General features: G+C 45.0%; 2 protein-coding genes across 2 annotated transcripts in view; both read right to left on the bottom strand.

Annotated features, from left to right (window-relative positions):
• Nucleotides 1-20,829: 20,829 nt before the first annotated feature.
• T265_02497 (hypothetical protein) lies at nucleotides 20,830-21,033 on the bottom strand (the record flags this gene model as incomplete). Its single annotated transcript, XM_009166760.1, has 1 exon — nucleotides 20,830-21,033. One exon carries the CDS (start codon nucleotides 21,031-21,033, stop codon nucleotides 20,830-20,832), a length of 204 nt encoding a protein of 67 aa, XP_009165024.1.
• A 103-nt stretch (nucleotides 21,034-21,136) lies between these two features.
• The window catches only part of T265_02496 (hypothetical protein), a gene marked incomplete at both ends in the record, with an annotated part of 27,731 nt that continues 22,866 nt past the window's right edge, over nucleotides 21,137-26,001 (bottom strand). The window contains one exon of the mRNA XM_009166759.1: nucleotides 21,137-21,386. Coding sequence (XP_009165023.1) covers nucleotides 21,319-21,386 — 68 coding nt within the window. The remainder of the gene's footprint in view (nucleotides 21,387-26,001) is intronic.

The raw sequence follows: 26,001 nt of genomic DNA, 5'->3' as shown, positions 1-26,001 counted from the left end.
ATCGGGACACTGCAAGCAAACAAAATGCACCTGGCACGAATTCAAGCAGTCAAGTCAGGATTCAGGAGGGACAGATATGGCTCAATAAAAAGATAGTTTCCAGAAGTGCACAAAAACTCTCTTCACGATAGAATTTGGGAATCACGACGAAATTCGCCCACGAACAAGACACCATAGCACAGGACAGAGTAGCATCTACACTACTGAACCAGGCCGCTCAACAGTAAACCTGTATTGAAACCTGACCCAAATATGGGCAAATGTTCAGTAAGATGTACCGTACTGTTTCGTACAGTACTTGTGTCAAAAGATGTCAGAAACAGGATGATCATTAAGGTTGCGGGGCTTGACATAGGGTCGTCTTGCCATGGTTATCTGCAAGGTAAAAGACTCACTTTCCGAAGTACCGAAAAGCGTTAGATTGGTATTCCGATGGGATTTTTCCAATTGTCTTCGTTTATTTTAAATCAGCTTTTGTTTCCCTTGAGCAATACAACTAGTTGCCTAACTTCCTGAGATTTCACTGCCACTCTCGCTTCAAGAGCGTGAAAAAGCTCTGCTTTTGAGTGGGTCGCTCATAAATCCGCACGCTAACTCTCCGATCTCTCGCTTCAAGAGCGTGAAAAAGCTCTGAAAAAGCTCTCCGCACGCTAACTCTCCGATGATGGCCCGTACACGATGGCTTCGGCTTCGTTCAGCAGCTGTGGAAGGATGCATATCAAGGTCTTCAGTACCAATCATGAGGTGTTATTTTTGGGAGAACTGCATGTGTCAAACTTGGCCACATGGACAAAAGGGTTACCCAGTAGAGAAGCTAAGAGAAGATAAGCTATAGAACCACAAGACCTTAAATCAAATATACGGAATGAAATCCCTTCGAAACAGACCCTTCTTCCAGGTGTCCGTTCATTGTTACTTTACGGAATACTCGGGAAGAAATGAATATACACTCTACCGAAGCCAAAAGTTTTTTTCTCAGCTAACCATGAAATGATGGTAGTCACAATTGACAGTAATCTTTTAAACCGCAAAACTTAGTCTATCTTGGCTCAGTACATCTTATTTGGCCGCTGGGTGAGCAAAACTTGTTTTACTGGATTAAATGCCAGTGGAACGAAGCGAAGTTTCCTCGGCGATTTCCCCCCAGAACGGACGAAACCCAATAAACCAGAAGAGCATTGAGTCGGTTTTCACAGCTCACACGATGATAAAACTAGAGCAGTCATCATTGGCTGGTTCCTATTGCGCGGTTAGAAATTTAGCGTCAAGTTACGAAAGCAGAAAGCTTTCCTATCAGAAGGGTAACATTCAGGAAGTCTACGTCCGGCCATACTTAAGTGGCTACTAATGCGTCAAGGAACTTGGTGGCGAATCCACCACGGATTCGCCTTCATGAAAGGAAACACTGTAAATCTCACACGTTTTCGTTGTAGCAGGCGTCATACCCACTAGTGGCGGGCACGTTTTGAAGACGGACAGAGGATTTCTTTGAATGAGTGCCCCCCTGGAAGATTCGAAGGGTATAGTTTCTCCTAATCAGTTAAAGATATAGACAGACAGGTTGTTTCCTGACTATTCATTAGTTTTCACAGACCAGGAGTAAAGGTGATTATAGGTTATGAAAAGATTCCGCATTTGTCCTTTGATCCCCTATTTACGCCCATGAATTGGACTTAAGTAATGTCGACTACTCGGATGTTTGGGTGGGAGTCGCACAATGTTCGTATCAGAACCACACTTCGCTCTTCATTTGGAAGCTATTGCCTCCAAAAGATCAAAATTTGCAGTCATTTTCAAATACAAACTTCCTACGAAAGAGTTTTCTATTTGCCGTTGATATGGACACAGTGGAGAGTCCGAAAATTGCTTGTGGAGAAATTTAACATACTCGGTCGCATTTATCTACCTGAACAAAACAGCAAGAAGAGTGAGGCTGACATGTCGCTTCTACCTTTCCAACCGAAATTGTGAAACCGTATACCATAAAAAAGAATAAGTAACAACAAAACAGTGGAAAGATTCCTATCCTGAGACACTCAAATCCGGTTATCAAGTTCGAGTCGGAATGAAAGCTTGTGTGAAAGATTTTTGTTCATAAAAGCTAGATCAGTATTGATTGATCAACATGGCCTCACTAAAAACCAAATGTCCACTCAGCAACAGAAACTCGAAATTGTTAGATTTCATAGAGGTTATAACGATTAATCAATATTGACTCAGCCTGTATGCATAGAACAGTTTGAGACTAGCTGCCAGCTAGTCTTGAATCTATGAATCGGACCCCACTGGACTGACTGGCTCTGTTCTACTGCGATTCATTCCTAGTTATGATGTACAGCTGATGATTTTTGGTATTGCATGTGAAGAGGCAAAAATAAACTGCCAACGTCCCACAGTCTTTGTCTCCTTCTCTGGCTTTCTAATGAGATTCGGCCTTGGAAACAGAAAAAGTGTTTCTAAGATTGAAGGTCTGATTTTGTGTTCCCTTTCCATTGAAAAGCCACAGTGTCCAGTCGAACTCAGTCGCCGTGGTATGCTTGAAACGAAACTTTTTGGGCCCATTTCCGACATTCACAAACCGCTGCATAAATCGCACAGGAGCACCATCGTTCTTCGCTAAATACACTCGTTTGTATAGAGATATGTTTTTCACGGGAGACTCAGATGACTCCAAGCCGAATCTCTGTTTTATGACAGTGTTTTGCATTCACAAACAAGCGCGTAAATCGCATAACAGCTCAGTAAAACATTTAATCATTCTGTTTACCGAACTCCGAATTTGGAACATGTTTTTCACAATCCGGAACACTTCGGTTTGGGTCAAACAGAAAACAGACCTGTTTGTAGAGCTTATTTGTATCCGGCCAACTTTCTTGCTGTCGGTGCGATATTATCAGGCATGAAACCTTGAAACCGTATGAATGTTTTTTCAGGCGGCTTTTGTATGTGGCACAGCGTGAAGTTTACAGTATGCCCGAACTAAAACCGAGTGACCTGAAGCACACCAACAATAAGGACAAACTCTACCTCAGCTGCTGCGAGTTGCCCTGGACGCACTGTGGACGCACTGACCAGCTTGGAGATTGGTGCAGCATAAGTTCTTTCTTGAGAACCCATCAAATCGAATGGCCAAAAGAGGAATCCGAAGCATAACCGATAAAAAATATCCAGACAGAGGACAGTTTGGTTACTCAAATTTTTTCAGTCACTGTGAGTGGCCGTAATAAGCCCAACTAAACGTCGTACAGAGCATATTCTGTTCGATTTCGGTCGTAGTGAGTACGGTGAGATTCTTCGAAACAATCAAGTTTTTATTTTCATATAAAAGGGTAAAAATCTCTAATACTGGTAATCGATCAAAATACCAGGGATATGCAACTGGACCATCAAACTCAAGAAGATGAAACCGCGATAAAAACTAAGAAAGGACCGATCGGGAGAAACCACAAAAATAGTGATTGCCACAACGACCAACAGAATTCAAGGAAAGAAGACCACAACGCAACACAGACCTGAAACGGACTAATCGAGAAGCAGACTTAAAAACCCCAAGTGGGCGACTCATCAAACCAAAGGAATATACGGATGACGAAGCAGCGCAAATCGCGAAGGATCCCGTAAATCTACGAGCAGTGTATACAACAACTGGCCAGTCATATGAAGGGGATATTAGGTACTCTTCAAAAACTATTTGAACGCAGGCAGATAAGCAGGAAATACCACTCGACTGCACAGTAACGATTTCTACTGAGGACGAAGAGTTTGCGAAGCTCGGTGAACAGATTAACGGCCATCTGATCAACCACAGGTAAACGCACGTGATCCACCAATATTTCGATACATCGAAAATTTATATGATATGAAAAGCCTGAACTCTAACCAGTATGAGGACTGCGGAATTACACAAAAGAGAGGAAACGGCAGAAAAATTGCGGAAAACGAGACAGGACAGATAATGCAGGTATTTTAGACGATGTCCTAGGGTATAATAGCCCTTGTAGTTTGCCGTCACCTCGTACTATCTCACATCCTGAGTTTCAACTAGGCATAACGAATCTAAGTGTTCTTTGTGAGATTCAGCCGAATTCCATTTGCGTCACCCGTTAAGACCAACTTACTCTGTAAAAGAGTGTAGTTCTCTAATCGCTTACAGTTTACAGTTCATCTGGAAAATAAGGTTGACGAAATGTCAGGGACTGCGCCTACCTAAGGAGCTTGAAGAAGCCGGTCGTGGGTTGTCGAAATGCATCCAGCAGCCTTAGGAGTAGCGTGTTTTGTCAGGATAGTGTTATCCACCTGAGATAAGCACATCTAAGTTTCATCCGACAAAGTCTTTTTATTTGACCATCAAAAGCCAAAGTTGCACTGTTTATTTTCCGGTGAACTTCTGTGCATTGAAGCTCGGATAGTTAAAGTTTATTTGCTACTCAAATTTGTTGCTGCCCGGTCCGATATAGAAATGAATAGGCAACCACCAATTCGTCAGTTTTGCTGACATTCCTCTAAATAATCTTATTCAGCTTCTCAGTGTGACTGTACTTTGGGATCTTAACGCTAATGTTGAGGTTCCCAATACGCGTAGGTTCGACAATCCCGAATATCAAAAGGAATAGTTGGATTCGAAGGTCTGCGATACTACTTACACGAGGGTAAGCAGATATACACAGCAATCAACCTCAATCATCCACGTTCGTAGCGTCAACAGGTGAACAAGCCTGTCACTGACCGGCAGAGTGTAGTGTCAACGTCCGCACACCAAACAGCGTTGGGTGGAATGTTGGTCCAGTAGAGGTTGTCCCTTCCGACGACAGTCTCGTGGCCGATTGGCGGTGTGACTACATGGAACTGATAAGAACGAGTCTGGGCGACCTCAGCAAACCGGACACGAGCGCACATGGTTAGCTGCGCACATTCACACAGGCAAACGGAACTACCTATTCGGCAAGGTGAGTGGCGGTTACGGATGCGATCAACAGTACATGAGCGGAGTAAGCTAATGAATGGAGGGATTATCATGAAGTCAAGCCAGAATCAATAAACGTAGTAAAAACTCATATTTCACATGTCATACAGGGATTGACATCCAACATATGCGAGGGTTGCTGAACACGCCCAGTGATTCCCTGCACACGAAAAATTTTTGAGCAAGAATCGAGTTCCCCAAATGATTTGTGAAAGCTCTTGTCTCTTCACGAAACTTGACAAGTCTTGACCAGTGTGTTTGATTTGGAAACACCAAAACAATCTTAACGTTTAAGCTGAGAGGATACCCAGGGCCACTACATGAAATTTGACCCTGTACTCACACAGAACAATCGCTGAGTAAGCAGAACAGCAGTACTTAACTCAAGCTCATGGCCGTACACCTGTCTCGGTATAGTAAAAAAAATGGGTGAAAAACCTGTGTGAGGTGTTGAATGCACGATGCATAAGTGCTGTGATCAGATGGAGAGGGACTGCAAACTGCGACTCTCATGGGCTGCGCTGGTGATGCGCTTTGCGTTCAAACTACTCAGAATGGCACGCTGAAAGCAAGTGATTTTTTGCTTTGGTTGTAGACTTTCCAGTACAAACTAAAGGGCTGCGATGAATAAGGGACTTTGAAGGAAACCGCTTTGCATAATTTTCCAAATTAGTCAGTAATAAAGAACTCCCTTACGATGAAAATGCCGTGTGGCCGAAACAAGTGCCCAGGAAAGATAGGAGTCGGTCGGTGTTGGGACAGTACGGTGTTTCCCAAGGCTGTTCTCTCAGAATGGATGCTCCAGTCTAAGCTTCTCTCAAGAAAACCGTAGGGTGCGGCGATCCGGAAAATGATGATAAAGCTGACTGATGTTCAACCAGTAGGTCTCATAGCTCTGGATACATGTCTGATATAGACTGCTGACAACAATGTGTTTCCTGCATGCTGGCGGTAACGATAGTTCCACTGCCTCCAGGAAAAATCCAGGTGAGTAACTACCAACGCGAGGTGCAATAGATGGTGCATTATTTTAATATAACTTTGGCTTGTAAAGTCCTGCTTTTGAGGAGCTACTTGCTCAAAGTATGATGTCATCTCGAAACGATTGATGTTTGTGTACGTCAACACAAGTAAAAGTTTACTAATCTCCCCGAACTATGATCAAATAACTAATGCAACTGCGGTCGTTTTTTTCTTGCAACATATAACTAATAATAAGGATATAGCCGCAATAGGATTTTTTAATAATTAAGCACAAAGGGACTCAAAATCAAAGCCGCTTATCAACGGCTATTATGGTAACGAGCAAACTGAGTGGAAAAAAATTAAGAGTGATCTGCCGAAAGCAAAGAGCTATAAAGTTTTGACAGAAAACACCAGTCCAAGAACCCGGGGAGTGCTGTTTTTGCCGGAATGTTGACTAATTAAAGTCCTTATTCGTTCCCTTTGCCCATACCCATACGTTGGGAGCTATTCGTGCACTACACGCAGACTTTTCAGTAGATTTGGTGTTCACACGTTGAAAATCATCCATGCTGTGGCAACTAAATGAAGGTTGCAGAAAATGCTTCACTGGATGCCATTTTATTGAAGTTGATTGTTCGAATGATGATGTTGATTGGTTCAACATTCACACCCCTGAGTTTTATACGTGAAACTCATTAAAGTCGACAAATTCACCTGAAAACGCGAAACCATTTTGTAAAACAACGAACTCAAAACCAAATTTCTGGGATCTGGCCAAATTTTACACAACCTTCTCTTAAACCAAGTTCTGGGTTGTGTAGTCGGATACAGATAGTCTATTTGATCGGTAGTAGCTTCAATGATAGCCTTTGTAAGTACTTCAGATCAATGCCTTATCGTACGACCAGCATTCCATCCTGTGTACTAACGTACCAATGAGTACGCACAAAACACGGCTTCTTGGGCGTCTTGATCTTGGGTGTGGCAGAATTCTTTGCTTTCTTGGGGCCTTCGGCTTCGAGGGGCTCTTGGTCTTCGGCTTAACCAGATTCTTGGCAGCCTTGGGCTTCATCGGAGCTGCAGGTTTCTTAGCTGTGGGTACTTTGAGTGTCTTGACAGGCTTAGGCTGATCAACGGCGGCCTTCTTTTCGACGACGTTGATGCTCCCGGATGCCCTTTTACCTGTGGAGGAGGACACCTGTCTCAACGGCATGAACGATGCCACGACGGATGTGCGGGCCAAGTGTCTTGACATCAACCTCTTAATTGGTGACGATGAACATTTGATGGTCGGAAGTGACGTGCCCTTGCGGTCCTTCGCTGCGTTGATGGAGGCCTTCACCATGACGATTATCGGCAGATGTTAGCGGAAATCATGGGCTTTGACGACTTGGTTGGCTTCGAAACAGCTGGAGGAGAAGCGGGAGCAATCATCTCCCTCGTAGGACGTTTGACGGAAATGGAAATTGTATTGTACACGGATTTTTCTGACAGGTATGAATCTGAGTTGGACGCGGTTTAGCGACTGTGCGAACTATTTCAATTCTCATCCACATTACTCTCGTTTGAACAGTCTGCATCCTATTGTTTCGCAATCGTTCTCGAGAGTCCACATGAAAAGTGAAAAGCAGAGGATTTGAGTTTCGCTCTAATCTGACCTCATCAGTATTGCATAATTTCCCTGGGTGTACTGGTCGGGGTTTGAACTCCGGATATCTGACGCGCGAGGCGAGCATGTTAGAATCACTAACACATGCTAGGCGTACCTGATTTGTCATTCTTGGACAGGCGAACATGCCCAAGCTTGAGCTTTGTGACAAGTTTGTTCGACTTATCGGCGTCCTGCCCCATCATGTCCTGTTTGATACACATCATAGTTTAGGTACTGCTCCTGGTTCGAGAACTACGGTGTTCTAAATATCTGGGGAAACATATCCTCCTCGTTTTCGTTTGTGTGTGGGTATTAACTGCGCTACTGACCAAACTTGGGGATCTATTCAGGTGGGCTTATCTGTACTATGTAGCACGAAAAACCCTGCTCAACAATAGAGTTATGTTATGCTGATATGAATGGAATTATATCCGGGATAATGGTTGAAGATTTGAGTTTTATCGTCTAAGGAGCAACTGTACAACGTAGAATGTCCGATGAGTGAAGACAGCTACTGAGTTTCAGGTTTATCCGGTAGTAGACAGTATCGATTCCTGGCTTCAAGGTATTTATTTGTCCGTACAATTTCATCGTCCTTCTGTTTTGGATCGATATACAAAAATCGAGACTGAAGGGGCCCGCACAGTTTGTGAACGAAATGAATGGATGATCTATTTGTACCTCAAACTTTACTGCATTTCGGCATAATCGCACCTGTCTTGTCCAACACAGTGAACAAAGATGTAATTTTTCAGTTGTTACATCAGGATAGCAACAGCAAACTAAACCAGACAATTGCAGGAATTGAGCCATGTCATGGATCACATTTCAAGCTCTTCGTCGAATTTCTCCCCTACCTGATGTGTCAATTTCGTCCTTCTTCAGCGGTGTAAAAAATGCAGAAATTTAAGATGCAGTTGACTGTTGAAGCGCGGAAAATGATGTGGTAAATATGAAGAAATGGGGAAGATAAGGGAAGCAGAAGGAAGGGATGTCTTACTTTCGCCACTGGCCTGCTCCCTCTATTACCCATACTTTGTACCCTGAACTGAATTGTGACTACTCACTTGACCAACTGGACAACGTTGACGTGGTTTTCAGTTAAGAAAGTGGTTGGTTTCAAGTTCGTACATGTTCCCAGCATAACATAGAAAGCACTGGTGTAAATACTGAGTGTGGATTTCCATCGAGTAATCAGAAAACTGCATAGAATGAATCACTTGGTCTTGGGGCGAGATGGCTCAAGTGGTTAGAGCGCAAATTTACTGACCAGAAGGTCCGTGGTTCGAATCCAACCTCTACCTCTCGACTTCCTTGTCGAGGCTTGGGCAACCTGGCAGTATCACAGCCCTCGCGCTTCCTTCGGGTGGCATGGCAGCTAATAACCCGAAGAGTGTTACAGCTGAAAGATTTCGATTTTTGGTCTTCCCAACCGAGGTTTCGTTATGGACAAAGAACTGCGAGGAGAACAAACGGACACATCGTCCAGATTGCCGGAAGCGATTCAACAACAACCAGCTTGACAGAAAAAGATTCGTCGGAAACTTACGAGTAAACCTCAGGGTCTGAAACATTTTAGTCACAAAGCTGTGGTTCTAAAAGAGAACAGAGAAGGGCCTCTTTACGGACGATCGTAGCCGTCATAAAGTCACGCGTGCAAACGTTTCAGCAAGCCTTTATTGTTTTACAGCGGCTCCTGGATTATATCCTCGTGAGCTCCGAGAAAATATTAATGGACCGGCTTTACATTCTTTTTTTGTTATATCCTCGTGAGCTCCGAGAAAATATTAATCGAACCGCATTACATTTCTTTTTTTGCTAATTATTCTTTTCATGCAGTCGTTTGCTTCTTGATAAAGACCTCTTTGAGTGAAAATTCTCATGCGGATTTAGGAGACAAGCCCTAAACAATATTTCCAAAGCCTTTTTGTCCAAAACAAGGCAGCTGGTAATATTTTGTCACAAACTTCGATCATCTTGATAAATTTAATGATACCTCTGGTCACATTCAACTAAACCAACCTGTATTCAATGCACTGGACCCTAGAATGCTTCAATATTTTTCGCATACGAGTGTAAGTGAATCGCCATGCTGACCGCTGTTTTGAAGGCAGACGGCATTTTCGGGGCTCCGTAAATTGCAACAAAACTAGGGAGTTAAAGTCACGTTCCATTCGGCAGCTTACAACTCGAATCACATGCACATGGAAGTACCGTTGGCGAAACATACAACAAACCGAAAGATTCTCTCATGTCCCTAACGGTTCTTTTACTCGAACACTGGAAGAAAATTTACTGAATTTTTCAATCCGAAGTAGACTGGTTGGCAGATGTAACCAGAAAAAAATTAAGTTGGTACTGGCAACAGGGATCTTATCCTGTACTTCACTGCCAACTGATTAAGTGGTTTTTGATCCGTTCACTGAGCTTGCAAATGTCTAGTCATCAATCGAGGGGACGTCATCAGCGCATTGTCTGGTGGACTCGTCAGTTTACCATACCAACAAGTTCTTTTGGACTTCTGGAGACAGCTACACTGGACATTTGCAACACTGACAATGTCAAGTTTGACGCTTGGAACAACCACCAAGATTCGACAATTAGTACGAAATGCAGAACGCCAAACCATGACCAGCCTTAAAAACCGATTGCCAAGTAAATTCAGTTTATCTTTTCTGGTCCCACTGTACTAGCAAGATGTATAAAACCTGTTCATCGGTGACAATCCGTTGATCAGATTTTAGTGACAATCACATCATGGGTAAGAAATGAATTTCGTTACCTGATTATGTGACACTTATTGCAAAGAAGATATTTCCCCGGCATGTTCCAAACCAACATTCACTGGTTCAACACTAATTATTGGCTATTCACTTAGAGAGATAAATTAACCGCTTTCAGTCGTTTCACTCTACTCTAAAAGAGTAGCACATTGGACAGATACATCCTGTTGCTTTCAAATTGCCGTTCAGCCAAACACATTTGTAAAATTGCTTGATTTACACAGGATATTTGGAACGACAAACACCCGGTGTCACTACCTTAATTCGGGAAAATCAACTGGTGCACGCAAGGATGAGGGATGTGCCCGGATTGGAGTAAAAAGATCGAACAGATAATCTCGTGCCGCTGGCGCTTGACTGCAGTTAGGTAGACATTTAACAATGGAAACACATATACTTTATACCAACCTTGCTCCGCTTCGGACCGTCTATTTGAAACCCTTTCTTCTTTCTCCACTCTTGACTCACTCCATCAGACCAACAACCACAAACCACTGTGATTATACGGGGCGGGCCAGAAATGGTCTATTTTATGGCAAGACTTCTCTATATCAAGTAAATGATAAATCCTCTGATTGGCGGGTTGATGCTTTGATATGTGACTTGTTTTATTGAAGTTTGTTGCTTTGATCTGCCTAACGTCTGACTGTCCCAACCTCACTACCCCTTGATTTTGTCTCCAGGTTGTTGTGTCATTGTATTTATGCGACATGCGAAATAAGCAACTCTGGAAACCAATCTACAGTATCCGCATGATTTTCGTAGCAGAACACCATTAGCAACTGATACCAAAACTGAATTCTCACACCTATCAGCTAGGTTGAACCAGCAGCCCGTAACTTGTAGTCACTACCTCACTCGACGATGAAAAATGGACGGATTCAGCAGACTTTCTTGAAGCTGAGTAGGATCGTAAGCTTTCTCTAAAAGCTTCCCGACAAAAAGTCGTGACTGATACGGATAATCACTCTCTCTATTCCCCGTTTAACTTCGTCGTCGTCAAAACAATGTGGCCTTAAAACCTCGGTGTTCAAATTGTTTCTGATGAGAACCTTGTCGATCTGGAGTACGCGGACGGTATCGTCCTAATCTTTGAAGACAAAACACAAGCTCCGTCGAATAAACTGACCACCTCGATACCGTATTTTGGAATGCACCTTGCACAGTCATGCTTCACAACATGCAGTCTCTGAACCTGTGCCTAACGATTTAAGTAGAAGTACTGAAAGTCATGAAGAACTTTTTAGATCTCAGTAGTTATATTAGTTCTGACTAACAGAGTCTGCTCAAATCACTGGAAGAAACTCAAGAGCCTCAATGACGACTGAGGATTTACCTCCCCTGTGGCACCAAAAAGGCTTATTACTGGGTTACAAGGATCGAATGTACCAGACTACAGTAAGGACTGTATGGTTGCGAGACATGACCTGTGTGGATAGATGCTTTAAGTCGTCTACGGATATTTGACTACCGATATCTCACGAGTGTTGATGGTTTCGGATGACGTCAACGGATTCGTAACGGCATAATTAGAAAACGGATATTCGGTTGTGCAGCAGATACTTCAGTCGTGGGAAACATCTGACACTATCAAATGCGGCGACTCGGTTATGAACTGCGCATGCCGAAACATCGCCTACCGAGACGAGTGGTGCTCTCTCTGTCCCTCCTTCAGAATGGCGCAAACCGCGAAGTATGTTTTGGCAAAAGGGTGTGAAAGAGAATACGAAGAGTTTGGGTGTTGTTGTTGCACTACGCCTTGCAAGATGAAGTTCCCGTGACCTTTCCTGCGCTTGGCTTGAGAAAGTGCAAGAAACGGCGGCCAATTGATGCCTGCGGCTTTCGTGTTGTTAATTTCTTTCCAGATTGTCTAACTGAGCACTTGGAGGTATAGGCTTTTGAAAATGCTTGCCATAAGCCAGCACCACGTCTCTCCTTCACGCACCTTTTCTTTTCAAAGTAAGGCTTTATGTATACAGCAATGAAGCATCAGCACCAACACTGATGTTGCTATCTCTGATGAGGCTGTTCTAGAGGTTCGATTGTACGGAACCAATGATATGATATCAGCTGGTGACAACCACATTGATACACCGCGTTCACACCTGCTTGCCTATGCTGAAGTGTGCTGTCTCTTTCTTCGGTTTGCTGATATGGTGGCTTTTATGGGATATAGTTTAACGGCACCTGAAGATACGACACGGATTCACTTTCGGGGAAGTACACACGTGCATTTGTTCTGCTTCCGGTGAGAAGGATACTGTTTCTAAAGTGGGAATTCGGTTTATGTTTCCCCTGATCCGGTCTTACAGACTTGTTCGCAAGCTCATGAATGTGATCCGTCTTGACATCATCTTCAAACTTCAAACTTTGCAGCTCTAGTTAGATGATCCGGTAAACAAAGCTGTGATACCCTTTCATGAAAATCCAGAAGCAGGCATTGATATGACAGCTAGTAAACGTTAACTCTGGAGCTAAAGCTTTACATTTTCAAACCAAGGTAAGTTCACCACAATAAGAGATATCTTAGGCAACCTCCCTGATAGGATTTAGTATGGGTGGCCTCGATCACAGTAAAATAACAAATTACTCTTTCACCTTTGGGTGTATGAATCTCCTGGAACTCGGAGGAAGCTCGGTGCTTATCATATTGTTATGGGTCTTAAACTATGGACCACCGAACTTTAGCTGCTGAGTATCTTGAACTTTGCGCGACGACTTTGCCCGTCCCCCTCCTCCAAGCTTCGACCTAGATATGGTTGCGTCATTTTCTAAAACAACTGTACTTAATTAGAAAAGTAACCGTGATGTGACCATCCATAGTGTCCGCGGTGGACAGCGGCAGGACAAAACGCAAGTCAACTACACAAAGACTGCATGACACAGCGCCTGTACGAGATGCGTGACGACCCAGATGGCAAAACAACTTGTGTTTCAATAGTAACTTGCTAAGGTTATTTCATCCTGACTTCCGGCCACCCCAGTCTTTCCATAATTCGAGTGTAGAACTTTCTCAACTGCGGATTTCCTGAAAATTGATTCTCTGGAGGCTATCTGAATTCCACTAGGAACTACTGATTATTTGACATGAAACAAAACTGACACTGAAATTCAGTGCCGTGTAGACTTGAAGATCTTGTTCGTGAGGTAAGCTGGACCAGACACGTCAATCAGACTTCTTCCGTGTGATCAGCGCTATACGAGTTCCTCATCACCGACTTCATACCACTCATCGATCCTGCTCAGCTTCATGGTTGCCAAGCCTCATAACACTGTTCTTTTCAGCCGAGATGATGGCACCGCCCGGCCTTGAGTTTTTTGACGGTGCTGTGTTTCTTCGGGGAGAGGGTTATGAGTAAACTGCGCGCACACCACCTACGTGTGAGGTGGACTAACTGACCAGCAGGGGTGTGTTCGCACGTGAACCGTGATAGTGTCTTCGTTATACAGACCAGCCTGACCGCAGTAACTCAGTCTTGGGCTTCCATCTATCGGTGTCAATACTAATGAAACTCCAGCAACCAACGGTTGTCACACGAGTAAAACACCGACAGTGCAGCTCAACAGACTGCGGGGCAGACGAACTGGACACGAGGCGAAATCGGTTACTGCCACGCACTCCTAATGAATCCGACGAAAAGTTTGCTACTAAGACAAATTACTCTTTCACCTTTGGGTGTATGAATCTCCTGGAACTCGGAGGAAGCTCGGTGCTTATCATATTGTTATGGGTCTTAAACTATGGACCACCGAACTTTAGCTGCTGAGTATCTTGAACTTTGCGCGACGACTTTGCCCGTCCCCCTCCTCCAAGCTTCGACCTAGATATGGTCGCGTCATTTTCTAAAACAACTGTACTTAATTAGAAAAGTAACCGTGATGTGACCATCCATAGTGTCCGCGGTGGACAGCGGCAGGACAAAACGCAAGTCAACTACACAAAGACTGCATGACACAGCGCCTGTATGAGATGCGTGACGACCCAGATGGCAAAACAACTTGTGTTTCAATAGTAACTTGCTAAGGTTATTTCATCCTGACTTCCGGCCACCCCAGTCTTTCCATAATTCGAGTGTAGAACTTTCTCAACTGCGGATTTCCTGAAAATTGATTCTCTGGAGGCTATCTGAATTCCACTAGGAACTACTGATTATTTGACATGAAACAAAACTGACACTGTGAAATTCAGTACCGTGTAGACTTGAAGATCTTGTTCGTGAGGTAAGCTGAACCAGACACGTCAATCAGACTTCTTCCGTGTGATCAGCGCTATACGAGTTCCTCATCACCGACTTCATACCACTCATCGATCCTGCTCAGCTTCATGGTTGCCAGGCCTCATAACACTGTTCTTTTCAGCCGAGATGATGGCACCGCCCGGCCTTGAGTTTTTTGACGGTGCTGTGTTTCTTCGGGGAGAGGGTTATGAGTAAACTGCGCGCACACCACCTACGTGTGAGGTGGACTAACTGACCAGCAGGGGTGTGTTCGCACGTGAACCGTGATAGTGTCTTCGTTATACAGACCAGCCTGACCGCAGTAACTCAGTCTTGGGCTTCCATCTATCGGTGTCAATACTAATGAAACTCCAGCAACCAACGGTTGTCACACGAGTAAAACACCGACAGTGCAGCTCAACAGACTGCGGGGCAGACGAACTGGACACGAGGCGAAATCGGTTACTGCCACGCACTCCTAATGAATCCGACGAAAAGTTTGCTACTAAGGCGAACTTTGATAGCTCAGGAAAACCGAGTGATTTTTCGTTTGTTTGCTGCTCCAGGTAATTTGGTTGCAAATTTTTCTTCATCAATCGAGAGATCATCTGTGTGACGTAGCGGCGGTCGCTACCGCCACGCTCCGCTTCACAACGAGACACTGATGATGTCACTTCGATTGGTGGTGAAACGCTTGCATCCGAAACGCTCAGCTCAGCGAATAAAAGAACAGCCATTTTGGAAAGGTTTCGGGCTATCACGGTGCTTTCCCCAACCGATTGTGGGCCAAGAAACGAAAATAAATATAGAATGTCACCAACGTTCACAAAAACCTGAGCCAAACGCTATCTGGTAAGGATTTTCGAATTTTCTTAAACTACCAGAAGCGCCCGTTTGCATTCAGTAGGATTCACCTGCACAAAGCAGTATGTTTGATGCGGTTTTTAAATTTGTGCAACGAAGTACATTAGCTTACAAGAAGCATCGTCGTACTTTCATCCTACTCCTGAGAACAAACGAGAACTTTACAGTTCATCACGAAATTTCGCCTTCAGGCTAGAAACGAATGACCGAAAAGAAAAATAATAATAGGATGGATGACATGCAGATCAACTCACAAATCAGCGTTCTCATTTCAGCAGTTCCACCAGTTCCACCGACGCAAAACAATGATGAATTCATCCGGACGACAAAATGACGAAGTGGTGAATAAGCGGCGTACTGAAGCGAATAAGCGGTGTCCACTGGCTACCAAAGAACGGAGTCATAAGACCAAAATGTTTGGGAATCATTTTTGTATCCTATTACTATTGCGCGTGTACGGAATACAAACAGGCGGTTCTAGTTGATGGGATTTTGAGTGCGGCCTGCAAAACTCTGGATAGGGAGAATTTAATACCCGAGATAAGTGGAAAATTTTATTCCCAAGGGATTTCTGAATGGAGATATGCAAACGCGCGACATCATTTGCAGGTTCCGCATTTGTAGGTGAAATTTCTTAGCACTCGCTTAAGTGACCTGTACGTATAACAATGGATAAGTCAGCAAAGGAATCGGTTGTTATACAACCAACTGGTCAGAAGATGGGACAGAGCTGAATTTAGGGGAATAGAAACACATTAGCATCAAAAATTCGATGCCCAGGAAGCTAGTGAAAACCCAACAGTGTTTAATGTTCTTTGAGGATATCTGCTGATAAGTAAACCTAAGTAAACCCAACAATGAAATCAGCAACGTCTTCGGTTACGCCTGTATTTTTATTCGGTTAAGCGTGCGGAACTTTTTCAATGCTCTGATTCACTGAATGTGCGCCCCAGCTTCCCATAGGTATACTTGAGGTCTGCTCTCAGTGTAGATGGTCCCGTGCAGAAACCAGCCACCTAGGCGGAGTCACTCACTCATATGCTTCTACAGCTCATCCATAAATATCGTTACCTTAAGATCATAAGGATTGAGTTTGACTGCTGATAAGCGGTGGTTCCAACCTCCGTGATTGTCCAGTCAGTGGTGAATCATGGGACCGAACGGCAGCACCGCAAAAGCTAAATTCGCTCTACGTAGACCCAATGAATAGGTGTCTACTTTCACACTACTTGCATAGTGTGCACATCAACAGGTGATATTTGCAGCGGACCACATTCACAGTAAAACGCGACGAACCCATCGATCATCAATGGTGGCTACCCCGATGAAACAATAGCTGACTAGATACTGCTGCTGGTTTATACGCGTCTAATCAGTGATAAGGCACGCACTTGGCACACACCCGTCCATATCGTTGTCGTCACGTCGCTAGACAGGGGAGTAGGAATACCATGTAGATTGCGCGTTCGATGATCATAGTCCTCAAACTTGCAGCTAATGAAACAGCCGAATGGCGTATGCTGTTTGCCTAATGTGTTGGTAGAAACAAATGCAGGCAAATGCGAAGAGGAAGGGTGAAAATACCGAATGCCACACCCGTTGGGAAGCTCCTCTCTATTGATGTCAGCAGGAGATTTGACAAGATACCGCTCCTCCATCAACTTCGGTAAGTCTATACTGTCGGCCAAACACTACGTCGAACCGATACTAATCATGTGGTGCATGTGAAAGGGAACGGAGGTGACTGTTTGCCAGTGTTAATGACGAGGTTCTATCCTGAGACCTGGAAGGTTCGGGGTCACCAGTAACCTCTTGAGAGTGTTGAAAATGGACTGCCTGATTAATTCAAGTGATATCAAGCAGAAAACAACCGCTCCCGCTTCATCACGGCAGTAGTCCACTGGACCGAAATCAATGCTTACCTGCCAATCGGTTTTACTTATTGTGTACCATAGCATATCAGCGGACATCTATTGAAGAACCCCATGTAAGCGGACTTGGGCGTTGTAGTGCACCTTGAATCCTGGAATAATGCGCCCTCGGTGAAAAAGGCGCGGCCGCAGTAGAATAATCTGCACCCGTTTATAATAATGATCATAATCGTTCAGTCACAACATCCTATCAATACATAGCCTTCAAAGAAAGCACGAGGGCTGAAGTACTACCAGCTCACCCAAGCCCGGATAGAAGCAGCCGAGATTGAGATTGGGTTCGAACCACGGACATTCTGGTAACCAAGTTCGCGCCTCAACCGCTAAGCTACCTCGAGGTCTTAGTCTCTGCTGAGCCAACCTGAGCCTTTAAATTATTGTCTGCGTCTAACGCACCCCATAGTTGAGCGCGGTGAGCCACCTGGCAGCTCGATAACTAGGTTCGGGGATGGTATATTTGAAAGGTAGTTCAAGATCCGTTTTAGCTCCACACAAACAGCCATATAAGCTTACGGACATGCCCATTACTCCTGCGTTATCGGTGCCGACAAAGTGACTAGATCATCACTAGGAGCATTGTAAGGAGATGAAGGAATGAACTAAGTGCTTCCCGAGTTCAGATGCTTTTTCAACATGACGTCGCGACTGAAAGACTTCCAAACCAAGGACAGTGCACGTCCGACTCGACATCATATTACCCAATTGATAGGAGAATGACTAGCACACATGATCGATATTGCTTGGAAATCGGATGTCGACTAGATGTGCATATGATTTGACCTAATGCTGGAGTAGTTTCAGCTGCAACTGCTACAAACTCGATCCGAGGAAATTCACCCTTGGACCTACTCCTGCGTTGCCTGGAAAGGCAAAGTTGACGTGGAACACGCTTCTGCCTCCCACTATTCGAGGACGTAAAATGAAAGTGAACTGGTGCTTTTTATATCTTCAAGTTTGATGGGGTCGAATCTCCGCCTGGATTCGCAATGGAAATCAACACTGGATCTAGAACAGAGACCCACATTGCATTATCAATACAGCATCGCAATGGGAAATTGCGAATAGAGTTCACTCGCACACAATCAGTGACGCAAGAAAAGCCGTTAATTAACACTAATAAAAATAGCACCATGAAAGTATATCGAATTCTCAAGTGGCTGAAAGGCAAAGTAAATATGAGAAAATTCGGCCAGCAACGCAAACTGGAAACGAAAGAAATGGATACGCCTCAGAACTTTTGCGATCGCACGTCTGTAAAGCACTAGTATTGTGACGATAGTGTTTTTGCATGTGGCGCTGATGCTAAACGGCGCACAGAGAAATATTGTCCAACCATATCACTAAATTTAAGCCACAGACAGACGGGAAACCGAGGAAGTGGTCAAATGGATTTTGCGGCGTGATAGTTTCTGATACCAACGAAAACAATGTGCTGAATGCCATTGAATCTCTGTTCAGAAAAGTTTTGCACCTATCAATCCTGAACACAAGCAGCTAGGCTTCCCACAAATTTCTCCAACATCGCATGCACTAGTGCTTCTTCAACACACTTCCTAAAGCTTGGATGAGGATGGACAAGCAGGTATATTAGATAAACTGACTTCCCCTTTGCATCACCCCACCTACAGTGATCAGGGTCTTGTGTTCTCGAACATATACCGAGCGTTTCCGAAAGGGAAATATCGAATCCACCCACCCACGCAACTTCCCGCATGACTGCCAAAATCGAAATTAGCTGCTAAATAGGGGAGGCTGGTGCAGCGTTTGACAAATGTCCCCAATGTTGCGTTGGCTCCCAATGGAGAAAAACGGTTCAAACGCAAATAGCTAGAACCATAAGGGATCTAGCTATTGTGGACAGGTGTTGGGGAACTTTTTGCTTCACTTGTGATTTTGTCCTGTAGGTCCAGTCAATTTATGTCAATGTGTCCAAATATAGGTAGTTTGGATGCGTTTGCTCGTAGGTGATAAAGGTGGCAAACAGAACAGCAGCTATCTGGAAGTTAATTTACGCCGGAAGGTCGAGAAACGCTACACTTATTCAACCCTTATTGGGCATTACCAATAGCGCGCAAGCCATAAATTATACTGGTGATTTGAACCCCCAAACGGATCTAAGCCGTCCGGCCACAAGTGACTGAGTAGAAATGTAACTAACTTGCAGGTAGTCAGGGTTTAGCGCACTCATCTTTCAAACATGGAATTCACATCACGTGTTGACTAGTTGCTGGAGTCAGGAAGGTGCACTATTCTCAGGAGGGCTTGTTGAACAGTCGGTTTGTAAGTAGAAAACGCTGTGATCTCACAGCATGAAAGCTTCGTCAGGCTAAGTTGACCAGGTTTTAAGGCAGATTGAGGATCAGCCAGCAAGATATCCTCCGATTAGCACACTAGATCAGCGTTGAGAGTTCGTTAGTGTGAGTACCCAAATCTTACGGTTAAATTGGTGAAGGGGGCGAAATGGCTGTGGTTTGCGCACGATCCCACTGGAAGGTTCGTGGTTCGAACCCAACTTCTCTTGTCCATGCCTGAGCGACTTGACGTTACCCGTCGTGCTCCTTTCGGGTGGCATGGTAGCTAGACACCGAAAGGGTGTTACAGCTAAACGATTTCATTTCATTTCGTGGTCAGGTTTGGTTCCTTGATCTTCCGGTTCAAGGTGCCTCAACTGACGATTCACAATGGGCGCCTGTCATGGGTTTTCTAATCTGTACGGGTCTGTTAATGTTATGACAATTTAGCTGGGTGAAGGGTGAGACTAAGTAGAATATTTTGATCGGTTTGGTCCTCGCAATTTCATCAGCTTCTGTAGATGATTCCTATTTCTGATAACCGCACACATGTCAGCTCGACTGATATAAAACCGTTCTCCACACGCTTGTTACGTTTTCCATTCTTGGCGGTTTCCATCGCCTCGGCCATCAGTCTCTGCGGCGTGGACCGTAGTCCCCGCCCAAAAACTTTCAGATTTTCTAAATCCAGTTTGTGTCTCATGTACATTGCATGTTACGCTATTGCTGAGTCTTCAGTAACGCTCGATATTCATTTGCGTTGCTCGGCGGCCTGTTTACTTTTCTCTCATGCTTTCCGATTCTGGTGTGAATTTACCCGCGCTCGTGGCCGAACGGTTTGGTATTCAACTGTGGGTTTACATTACCCTGGCGATTCATAAGATGTGCATGGTAGATGATTCCAAATGAGGACAAAACGGCTGTACAGTGCCTTTTAACCCATGACTTCACCTACAAGAAGAAACCTCGATTAAAATTTCTAAACCTTTTCACACTGCAGGCAACCTTTGTTCGTAGTAAGCATCCGCGGACTGTGTACCCACCTAAATACGCTGGAGATGGGTCACATTCACCCGGTTACAGCAAACGGAACCAATAGATCAGTATTCAATCACGTCCCGAGTGGAGACGGTCTAAAGGCAACTGAGAGCACTTGGAAGTCATCATTCTCTGGTTGAGGATTCCACAACGGGAAAACCAGGGTTGCGAGCCACCGATAAATATGATTCGGCCGTTCCGACATATTCCGATGTGTACCGACTCCCAGAATCGGGATCCTGAACAAGGACTACACTATCGCGACGCCAATCTGCAGTAAGCATCAACTCCCTGCCCTGTCGTCCGTTCACCAGTAGAATACCACACATAGTGAACAGATCAGATTAAAACGAGTCGCCTGAAGGCCCAACTATTTGAATATCAAAGATGATTTGAACATTGATGCACGAACAGCTGTTTCCAGGTAGGCTTGTGAATTTGACTTCGCCCGGATAATATGACAGTAGGGGCTGGGGAACAAGAAGGAAAAGACATACCAATTATGCGAATGGAATTCATGTTAGACAACAACAATCTTCAGTGAGTGGATAAATCCAGCTAAGCAGAAACATCCGAAACCAAGAAAGTATCCGGTTACGGTGAACGAGTTGAAATCACAGGATTCCCAGACGGCGTTCCATCAAAAGATGCGGCATTCCAACAACTTCGGCGTCCTCTGGAGCTGTATTGAGAGGGATGAAACAAGCTACCGGTAGCATGCGAATTTCTGTTTGAAAGTTTATTTATAGCCCGAAAGCATTTTACATGATAGGCCAAAAAACTGGGATATTCGAAAAAGAAACCTCTAGGATAGTGCCATATAGGAATTCAAGGGCTTCTCTGCGAAGTAATAGCAACACCCAAGACATTGACGTAGATGAGCCATCCTGAAGCGGAGAGCAAACCTTGCTGATCGAAATACATACAGTAGGGTGGTTTTGCATCCCTGCTGTTGAATACCAGTGTAACGGCGGGTACTACCAATGAGGTATGCGAGTAGTATGCGGTTTTCTCGTAAGTGCGCCTCGCGTCTAATAGAAGGTGGGGTTTATTACAGAACCTGTGGAACTATGCAGCATTCGTTGGCAATCGCATGAGGATGTTCAGTTTTTTTTAAATAAGGTGCAATCAATTAGGCCATGTGACAACTGAGTGGGTTGTATGCATAAAATGACACTCGTTTTTTACACGACCTCGCTTTATTCGTCTCGGTATGAAGTGTGAGCCGAAGTTCGAAGTGACCGTGTATGTAAAGAGAAACACGGATGGATGGTGAAGACAGCGACTTACTGGCGACAACACACTGACTCTCTGGACAAGGCTGAAATGGGATTATTGCCAAGCAGTAGAAAAGACGGAAGCTGTATGTCTCTTCAGTAAATAAATAAAATAATAATCGTTCAGCCGTAACACCATTTCGGTACCTAGGTGCTATGCCACCGGATGGAAGGACTCCGGCTGAGACACTGCCAGGTTACCAAAGCGGGGGTTGGGTTAGAACCATGGACCTCGGGGCAGCAGGTTCGCGCCCTAACCACTGAGTTATCTCGAGCACAGTGCAATGCTTGCAATTAGAAAAAACGGGTTTGCTAACACACTGGCTGATCGGAGAGGATGAAAGAAAAGACACCCACAAAAATACAGTAAGATGTGCCTGGAAGCTGTTTCACGCTTAGAAGTCACCACGTTTACGGTTATTCTGAAACGTATGAAATATCACTTGGTGGCTTTGTTCTGCTCTCACATAGCGGATAACGAATCAACCTGGCCAAACCAGATGCCCAACGTCCAGAAGCGATCGCATATATTCTCCATGAAACAGTGAATGACCAGACAGCAGGAAAACCGAACGTAATTCGGTGTGACTTCGGATTCGTGCATGAAGTACGCAGTGTTGCGCTTCGGCAGTAGGTAAAATTATATTTCAAAAGGGACGAAGTCTCACGACCGCAACTGAGGTTTTGTCATTACCCGTGTGGTTTCGGTTTTTATTTTGATCCCAATTCTCTTTTATTTACACAGAGGACCACTTCTGAGTAAAGAATCTCGAGAGCTGAGATACCTCAGAGCTCGCGAGAGCTTAATGTGGGGCGAGACGCCTCAGTGGTTAGAGCGCTAACTTAAGGATCGGAAGATCCGTGGTTCGAAGCCGACCTCTGCATTTCAACTTCCCCCGTCTAGGCTTGGACAACCTGGCAGTATCCCAGCTCTCGTGCTTCCTTCTGGTGTCATGGCACTTAGACATCGAAAGACTGTTACAGGTGAAAGTTTTTTCCGAACAGATGAACAGCTCAGTGGCTGAGGTGGAAAATTACTGACCGGAAGGTTAGGGGCTCGAAAGCAATCCCGGGGTCTCGACTCATCATCATCATCATCATCATTGTCAGCTGTAAGAACCGCGTACTCGTCGTACACTGGTTGTAGTTGCCACAGTTTCGTTCACCGTTACCAGCTCGCATGCGCGAGCTGGTAAAATGGTGCATAAATCCAGTACTGTCAGTGGGTTGTCAAGCGGGGGTGGAAAAGGAGCTACGCATTGAAGGCAATAGCTTTGATGCATGAGCGCCATTGAGGGCGCGACTGGGCCATGTCTGATAATGTCTCTAGCCATTGATGTGGCCCGTCTCGGGGTCCCCATCCAGGAAGACGGAAGTGACCAGCGCAGCTAAGTTTGCTGGTAATAGCTTTCACTTTTCGCTGCCAAGTCATTGTTTGACCGCCTCTGGCTCTCTTCCACCCTTCACGTGGTTGTGCGAAAGGAGCCCTTCGGGGAAGTCGGTCGACTGGCATACGCAACACGTGGCCAAGCCAGCGCAACCTGTGCAGCGTGATCCGTTCATCTATCGAGGGTGAGTTATTTTTCCCGAATACCATTCGACGTACTTCGGAATTGCTGATCCGGTGTTCCCACCAGATTCGGATAATGCTTCGCAGACATCAATGGTTAAACAATGAAAGTCTTTTGACGTCCTCGGCGCACAGCGGCTAGGTTTCTGATCTATATAGTAATATGAAGTGCACCGTAGCATTGTAAACTTAACCCTTGACAGAGAAGTTGATGTCACGCCTACGCCACGGATGATGTAAGTTCACAAAAGCTGCTCTGGCCTTCCCAATCATCTTTCGCGAGACCACCGGGACTGATACAGCTGCCCAGGTAAATAAATTTGTCTACTACTTCAATCGGTTCATCCGCAAGAATGAGGTTAGGGTTCGAGCCCACCCAGTCTTGTAGTGGCACTTTACCGTTTGCACACCCGCTTTCCTGATCGCCTGGTCCTATGCCCTGGTTGGCAAGCTCACCTGCCCTCTGCCCGGATCGTGTAGTGACCGATGTTGATACCTGCGACGCGTCGTTCGGTACGGACGCATCCTAACAGCTAGAGTCACTTTGTGTTCCGATGTTTTGCGGTACGAAAAACGAAGGAACAAGGAAAAAATTCGTACCCTTCGTCCTCATGATGGTAGCCAGTCACTGGTGCCGAAATACACTTTTCAGTCGAAAGGGGAGAAAGCAGTAACAGACGGTGTTGCATCTCCAATCTGAATCTTTCACCTTTTGCCTTTTGGAAAGGAGTGGAACGATCTGCGTCTTCACGGGTCTAGGGAGTGAAGGGTGGAGTCCGAGGGTACAAAGCTGAATCCTGTCATCAAAATTCGTCAAAACGGATTGAAGTGAGAGTGGCATCGTTTTTGAACGCCACGTATGCCTCGACTGGTCTCCGATTAGACTGTAGCCGTGGCGACCGCAAAATCTGCAGAATGTGGTGTTACCGTAAAATTTTCGCAGCCATCTACAGTTGCTTCGTTATAAACGGCATTGAGGGACTGCTCCAAGAGTTGTATTCCATCAGTCCTATCCGAGCCTGAGCGATCAAGGTCTGTGTAGTATGTGAGGTAGCAAGCATTTCTGAATTGAACCCTATTGAACGTCACGGGACAGTTCATCTTATCGATTAGTTCGAGGCAACCTCCAGACACATTACGTAATGTGCACTTTGTGTCCTACCCTGGTAGCCTTCCAATCAAGTACAAGTTTCGTTTTAAAATTAGAATGTGGCCAGAACCCGTACTAATCAGGATGGTAACCGATACACCATGGGCATACAGTGACGAAGCTTTATCGACCGGGCAATTTCATTCTCAAGGTAGCGGTACGGCCCCTAAGTGCGTTATTTTGTCAGGCCGATGTTTTCAGAAGTTCCTGAATTCGCCTCTGCAACATTTTATCTGTTGACTTTTCGATCGAAATTGCTGCCGCTGTGGTTCCAGTAGGGACAGTGACGTGGAAAGTGCCATTCGTAAAAAAACAGTTAGTCCAGTGATGTTGGATTGGGGACCTTCGGTACTAGAGTAACCCGTACACGATGCATATGCGGTGGACAACCCCCAGATGGAAACAACATGTTGAAATACCCAGCAAAGGCGTTCGCACTGAAGCAGTAAAGCAGTCCAGGCGTAAGCTTTTCCAAAAGTGGGGACATATTGCCCATCGAGCGGATCTTAGGGCCGACTTCCATCCCTTTAATCCGCTCGGCCACATTTCAACCCGATGGTAGTATTGAGGACTATCCATGTGGTTTGGGGCAGACAGCTCCTGTACACAGTACCGTTGGACGTTCGAAGGACGTCCCTTTTTGACCGATCTAAATATATATGATAGTCCAACAGCAATCACGTCTACTGGTTACTAAACCGTGGGGTAATCGGAGTTTGAGGCCTACACATTGTAACCCTTCCCACCTCATGGGTCGCCTGTAGGAGACAATCCTTTGGAGTGTTTGAATATACCTCCAGACTGCCTCATAATATGATTTTACACACCATGAGGACTATGGGTCCTTTATCTGTCTGCTTGCCATTCGCCTTTGTGATAAGTTTAAACCCAAAGGAGCAAATATTCGAGTCCTATATCCGGTGTAAGCCCGGGGAAAGGAGACCAAGAGAGGCGGGACGGAACATTTCTAAGGCCATCAGCGGGTGGTCATAACTGTCATCTCCAGTGGGTACAAATGGACAGTGGAGCCCCACAATGCATGCAGACAGACATCTGGTTGCTCGTACCACACATAATTCGTACACACATACGGTCGGCTAGTTCTAGCTATACATGCATTTCTAGTACCGTTGGGCCTCCCGTTAAAGCACTCCGGAGTGTACGGTCATATACACGGTGCAGAAAGATATACTGAATCACAGGTCAGCAGAATACAGTACAACAATGAAACGCATAGTGGATAGATTCGAGATAACAGTGAACACAACAGACAGCTTGGAAACAAATTCCGAACCCTCAT

The sequence above is a fragment of the Opisthorchis viverrini genome, assembly GCF_000715545.1.
Source record: "Opisthorchis viverrini unplaced genomic scaffold opera_v5_32, whole genome shotgun sequence".
Classification (NCBI taxonomy): domain Eukaryota; kingdom Metazoa; phylum Platyhelminthes; class Trematoda; order Opisthorchiida; family Opisthorchiidae; genus Opisthorchis; species Opisthorchis viverrini.
Note: the sequence above shows the minus strand (reverse complement) of the source record. Positions and strands in the feature narration are given on the sequence as shown.